Below are 6,655 nucleotides of genomic sequence, written 5' to 3'. Positions count from 1 at the left end.
GGATCTTCTTACATCTCAGTTCCCTTCAGAGTTTCAAAGTCTTATTTTTCCTTCAGTTTTCCATATGTTAAGTGTCTTATTATTATTACAGGTAGCAGCTGGTGCTGTAGGTTTGGCACAAAGGTGTCTGGATGAGGCCACCAAGTACGCCTTGGAGAGAAAAGCATTCGGTGTACCCATCGCCGCTCACCAGGTAAATAATTAGCACCGTGATTTAACCTCCTAGATGTCTATTTACTCTGTCATACTTTTTAAACAACTCATAGACTCATGGATATTGAAAGTCCCAAGTTCCAGTCGAAAAAAATTGTTCCCATACCTAAATACATATGTATAGTATAATAATAATAATAATATGCGGTTCAGTTATTATATTATTGATAAAACACGGTGCTAATATATGTACTACACAAAAAGTATTGATATCCCCCCCAAAAAAAAAAGAAAAAAAAAAAACATCTTGCGTCAAAACCCAAACGCCAAGTATTCTTTAGGTCTTTAGGTTTTGTACTTTTTTTAAAATATGTTTGTCACTACATACTCGGTGTATGGAATTTAACATTCTTTATTTCATCCTCCAGGCTGTGGCGTTCATGCTAGCTGACATGGCCATTGGCATTGAAGCTTCCCGTCTGACTTGGATGAAAGCTGCGGCTGAAGTAGATCTCGGCAGAAGAAACACGCTGTACGCTTCAGTAGCCAAAGCTCTGGCTGCAGATGTCGCCAACAAATGTGCCACTGATGCTGTTCAGGTTAGTTTCTACCATATCGCGCTTTTTAGTCCGTCCGTCCTTCCTTTATTATTACTACTAATAAAAGGTACAGTCGACGGACTATTGTTACAGTGGTAAACAATCGGTAGGATCAGCTAATGCAGAAACTAATGTCATGGGTTTAACAAACAGAGAGCTTGCTTGATTCTACAGTTTGAAGTTTGTAGTTCGAAAACAATCGGTAGGATCAGCTAATGCAGAAACTAATGTCATGGGTTTAACAAACAGAGAGCTTGCTTGATTCTACAGTTTGAAATTTGTACCTAGTTCGAGGTTGAAATTTCAAAGGCCATAGTAGGTATCTATTTTCTTCCTATGAGAATTGATGTGGTTGACACACCTTATGAGGTGCTATGGAGAAAAATAGGTCTTTCATTAGGACGCTTCAGCTCTGGAAACCAGGTCCTTCACGCCGACTTTTTTGTTTATTATGGTATGGATTACAACTTCATTTTGTTTTTATCGTGTTAAAAATGAAAACAATCTTCTTTATCATCGCCCTCTCCCAACCATCACTCTAGTCTCAATTCTCTCCTAATCTTTGTCCCTCTAGGTGTTTGGAGGCAACGGATTCAACAGCGACTACCCTGTAGAGAAATTGATGAGAGATGCTAAAATCTATCAGATCTACGAAGGTACCGCCCAAATCCAGAGGCTCATTGTATCCCGTGCTATTATCGAGAAGGCTAAGAACTCCTAAGTTGACCTTGGCTACTGAGAAACAGTTTGAAAGTACCTCCGAATCCAAAAGCATGTAGCTCACCAGATAAGCCCCAACATACCAAAGTAACCCTGTACAATCAATACTCGTATATTGCTTCAAATGCTGAAATCTTTTTCTACATATCTTAGATTATCTTGTCTTTTCTTTCTACATGTATTATTTATTTATTTTTCTGTGTGCACTACTGTGCACTGTGCATGCATAATCGAAATTTATTCGGGACCAAATTTTAGTTCTTCAAATTTCTCATATGTACAGTGTACATATTTCTGTGTGTGATGTTCTATTTGATTCACGTTTCGACTCGCTCTCTGCTCTAAATGTTTCAGATAAACAACATACACAATGATGTCGACGAATTTCTACGACATTCTATTCTCGTCTCCGTCGACTTCTGATCCGGCCGCCATTTTTTATTTCGAACAACCACGTTTTATATTGGTCGAAAAATTCGTTTTTAAAAAACAATTTCATGAACGGAAAAAAGCCATGTTCTAGAGTGGAGTGCTTTTTAAAAAGTGAATTGTTTTGTGTTCATCTATCTATGCCTTAGGTACAGATTTTTATGTAAATTTTAAACGTGCATTTACATTTTTGATACAACAATTTCATGAACGGAAAAAAGCCATGTTCTAGAGTGGAGTGCTTTTTAAAAAGTGAATTGTTTTGTGTTCATCTATCTATGCCTTGATTTTTATTAAATTTTAAACGTGCATTTACATTTTTGATATAAGTCTTAAAATTAAATAGTAAATACTTTGATAAGACAAAATCAATTGTTCCCCATTTGTAAACAATACATATTTCACATTAAGAATTTTTGAGAGCATAAAGTATCACATCAATTTGTTGCCCATAACAAAGAAACTTAGATTAAATCTAAATTTAATTTGTTTATTGTTCTTAGCTTTTTATTGACACAAGTAAAACAAGTCATAATTTTATGCGTAAATTAAGTAACAACAGGTACATAAAACATTTTAATAGATATAATCCAAACTACTTCATATTCACACACGAGTCACTTATTTCACCGGAATAACCTGTTTGATTAGTTCGGATCCAATAGAGATAGAGACAATCATTGAGACTTTACTAATATTTGCCGTTTTATTGACACAAGTAAAACAAGTCATAATTTTATGCGTAAATTAAGTAACAACAGGTACATAAAACATTTTAATAGATATAATCCATACTACTTCATATTCACACACGAGTCACTTATTTCACCGGAATAACCTGTTTGATTAGTTCGGATCCAATAGAGATAAAGACAATCATTGAGACCAAGTTAACAATACACATTTTGTATTGTTACTAATAGAATGGCAGATATAGAAGCTCGAAATGCCTTCTCCAATAAAAACTATCTCCTTGCCATTCAAATCTACGAGCAAAAATTGAAAGAGATCAACAAGAATAATATCCCCCTCTCGTTGGAATTGTACTTTGGATACGCAGACTCTTTGGCCAAAAGTGGAAGACTGTGGGAGTCCCTGAATGTTTATGTTCAATGCAGTAGGATTATCGGAAAGATCCCCATTGAGAAACTGAAATACATCACCATAACTTTCCTCGACACAATCATCAGTCGATATACAAGTGATGTCAATGGAAACAATAGGGAAAGACTTGTTGATGATTTAGCGTGCGGCTTTTGTTTCGGCTTACTTATCAATCCAGTGACAGTTCAATGTGGACACACCTTTTGTAAAAAATGTGTGGTCACTAGAAAGGAATGTAGTCTGTGCAATACTGCCTTGGGCAATGTAGGAGGTAGATCTCCCAATAGACATAGCAATCTCCTGGGGAACGTTAGATTTGAACCGAATGTGATGATCAAGACTTTGGTGGAGAAGTGGTGGAGTAAGGAGCTGAATGCTGCCAAGCTGAGAGAACAAGGCAATGGACTGTTTGATAAAGGATTCATCGATGCTGCCCTCATCAAATATAATGCTGCTTTGGAATTAGGTAAGTCCATTAAAAGTTTGTACTTACCACAAAACTTGCATGCAATGCTGCTGTTATGATAGCAAATTACATTCTGATAGCCACACACCTCTATCTTTATTGTAATTTATTGACCTTAGCCACTACAAACAACAATTCTGCCTGAAGATCAACTAATTATTCTCACGTCACTACTCCTGCATCTTCACACGCAAATTTACTTGCATGAATTAGCAACTCTTCATAAACGTTCAACTCTCCAAAAATTTCGCTATATTTTTTTATATTTTATTATCTTTGTGTTAAATAAAAAATTGAAAATCATGAGAATTGTTAATTCTGCCTGAAGATCAACTAATTATTCTCACGTCAGCTACTGCTAGCTGCCGATAACACAAAGCTTTATTCTTTCTACTCCAGCATCTTCACACGCAAATTTACTTGCATGAATTAGCAACTCTTCATAAACGTTCCACTCTCCAAAAACATACAAGCCTCGGGTGGGATTTAAATCTGATCGTACTGACAGCTTCAGGTATCCGCTTGCAATTTGTTATCTGCTGACATCACGCAAATTATGTGGAGCCCAACCCAACTCCATCATAACTATCATTTTTATTTTCGAAATTAATTTTTCGCCTACATCTGAACTTAGTTTGTGAGTGTAATCCAGAGCCATACATTATATTTAGACAATTATTATTATTATTATTTCAAAGTCTTCATCATACAAGGTCAAGTTGTAATCGAGCTGACCAGTGACCACGTAGAGGCGGAATGAGCATAAGCATGACCAAATTCAGGTATGAAATGTTGTAGGAAGGAACACGAAACGGAGTCATAGGAAGGAACACATGTGGACGGTCAAAATGTAGGGATTTTCATATTTGTCTTTAGAAAAAAAAATTCCTCACAATACCGAATGAATGAGAATAGAGGCAAAACAGGGTACAAACTTGGAAGATGATGAAATCAGACTTATTTTCAATCCGTACGGTGATTAATAACTTACTATAAGAGCACGAGTCTAGATAACTAAGACAGGCGGTTACCATATTGATCAAGTTTCAGTCGATCCTCTTTTTATCTCGGTGTGTGAGATTACATTCCATCTAATAGACATTGTAGATCTGAATTCTTGCCAGAACCATCTGATGTGACGTCATGTGCTCATTGGTTAATAGGATACGCACACGCTTCGAATGACTCTATTCAGTTTTAATAGCTTATGGCTAATTGTTCCGTGTAGACCTTGAAATGTTCACTCTCGTAGGAAACATAAATATTCCTATTTTTTTAATTCCCGGTCATGGACCTCCCGTCCTACAGATGCCGCTTTAGTCACAGCTCTACAGGGTCCAAAATCGGTTTGCGTAGGTTTGTGACAGCTGTATTAATTTACTAGCGAACTTTTCCCTGCAAAATTTACCATGTACGACGATAATAAGTTATTGAAAAAACTAGAACCTTGCATAAGTTGTTGTCTTTTTTTTTTTTTTTTTTTTTTGTGGGCCCAACTCACACAACAGTTTTGGATCACCATTCGCGATCGGCACATGCCGATTTTCATTACGTAACATTGACATTCGTATTGACACACGCTCTTTTCTTGTCTACTGATCTGCATGATGACGTGTGAATAATTACCAATGGGAAATTTTCATCGTCATAATTAATGCGGATAGTTGTCACTTCAGCGGATTACATAACTAGACACTCGTATGATAGTATGGAGTATGCTTACAAATGTTCCCACGCAGTATCCTGCCTTGACTCTAGCTAAATCAACTGCCGTTTGCGCTTCCTTTTTAGACTATTCAAAATTGGAGAGCCATAAATTAAGTATCTTATTTATTTTGCTTTAGGTATTTATACCTTTGCATGTTCATATATCCCCATTTACGTACGTATGCACATTACTTGATGCTTGATGTTGGAAGTAAATGCTGTCTAATGTTTTCCTTGCGTCCAATGTGCCTTTTCTTTACATACATATGACGTTTCTTTGGTGAGTTTGGTGTCCTCAAAGCTTTGAATGCCTGGTAATGATTTTCAGATCTACCTAGATAGGTTGCATTCCCCCTAATAGTTCACTTCGGTTGGTGCATTCTACTAGTTTCGCCATACATCAGTTGCAGTAGTCTTATAGTCTGGCTACAACTATGTATGTGCAATCGTGCATGTAAGTCGGCATATTATCATTCATTTCATGCAGAAGGTGTACCGAAAGCCACGTGGCTCCGGTGATTGGGATCTCAAGGTCTGTGTGTTGAGTACTCTCAGTTATGTCATCAGTCGGATTATTGGGAGGAGCTTCAATTGTCTGATGCCATCTGAGACGTAAGTAATACCCAAGATATGAGTGATACATTTGAGATTTGAAATTATGTACCATGTTAAAGGAAATTATGCATCATGTCAGAGTTATTGATGCGTGTTCTCAGGTGCTAGTCAATGTGCCAAATCGTGACCCAAACTAGCAAAGACAAAACAAATTCTGAAAGTCCCAAAGTCTCATGTATCAACTCGAAAACAGTGTAACGTAAGATTTCTTAGACACTTTCCCCGGGACAAATGAATCTCAAATAATAGCTTTTTTTTTTCAAAGTCTGCATCATACAAGGTCAAGTTGTAATTGAGCTGACCAGTGACCACGTAGAGGCGGAATGAGCATAAGCATGACCAAATTCAGGTGTGAAATGTTGTAGGAAGGAACACGAAACGGAGTCATAGGAAGGAACACATGTGGACGGTCAAAATGTAGGGATTTTCCTATTTGTCTTTAGAAAAAAAAAAAATCCTTAAGTGTTTGTTTCGTTGTTTTTTGGAATTTAATTTTGAAGTCATTGAATGATTAAAGCTCCCGCCAGTGTGTTAGTAGTACCTTGTAGTAGAGGAGGAGAACTATCGATAGTCGGCGCCATCGATAGTTTTCGATAGTTTTTTTTATTACTAACTCGTATTTTCCTTGTTTCTAAAGGTCTTATCCCCCAAAAAGACCTAACCTAACCTAATTTAAAGAAAATTATTAACTGTACACGTATTAATTTAGGTCACAGGGTTTTATTTAAGGACATGTCTTGATGGAAGGAACCCCCTAAAAATACATTATAATAAAGAGAACTTTCTTTTAAACCTCTAACTTTGGTAAAGAATCTTTTGGGAAGAATCTTTACCGAGATAGATCAAAGATACGTTCCTGTTG

General features: G+C 36.7%; 2 protein-coding genes across 2 annotated transcripts in view; both read left to right on the top strand.

Moving 5' to 3' along the window:
- Positions 1-1,720, top strand: part of LOC103505664 (probable medium-chain specific acyl-CoA dehydrogenase, mitochondrial) — a 5,842-nt gene extending 4,122 nt beyond the window's left edge. Inside the window, exons 6-8 of the mRNA XM_026820948.1 lie at positions 57-193; positions 582-752; positions 1,327-1,720. Coding sequence (XP_026676749.1) covers positions 57-193; positions 582-752; positions 1,327-1,473 — 455 coding nt within the window. The 3' untranslated portion in view covers positions 1,474-1,720. The remainder of the gene's footprint in view (positions 1-56; positions 194-581; positions 753-1,326) is intronic.
- Positions 1,721-2,094: 374 nt separating this feature from the next.
- LOC103505661 (LON peptidase N-terminal domain and RING finger protein 3) overlaps positions 2,095-6,655 on the top strand; it is an 85,814-nt gene continuing 81,253 nt past the window's right edge. Inside the window, 2 exon segments of the mRNA XM_026820954.1 lie at positions 2,095-2,605; positions 2,789-3,471. Coding sequence (XP_026676755.1) covers positions 2,826-3,471 — 646 coding nt within the window. The 5' untranslated portion in view covers positions 2,095-2,605; positions 2,789-2,825.

The sequence above is a fragment of the Diaphorina citri genome, unplaced genomic scaffold (assembly GCF_000475195.1).
Source record: "Diaphorina citri unplaced genomic scaffold, Diaci psyllid genome assembly version 1.1 scaffold188, whole genome shotgun sequence".
In the NCBI taxonomy this organism is placed as follows: Eukaryota; Metazoa; Arthropoda; class Insecta; order Hemiptera; family Psyllidae; genus Diaphorina; species Diaphorina citri.
Note: the sequence above shows the minus strand (reverse complement) of the source record. Positions and strands in the feature narration are given on the sequence as shown.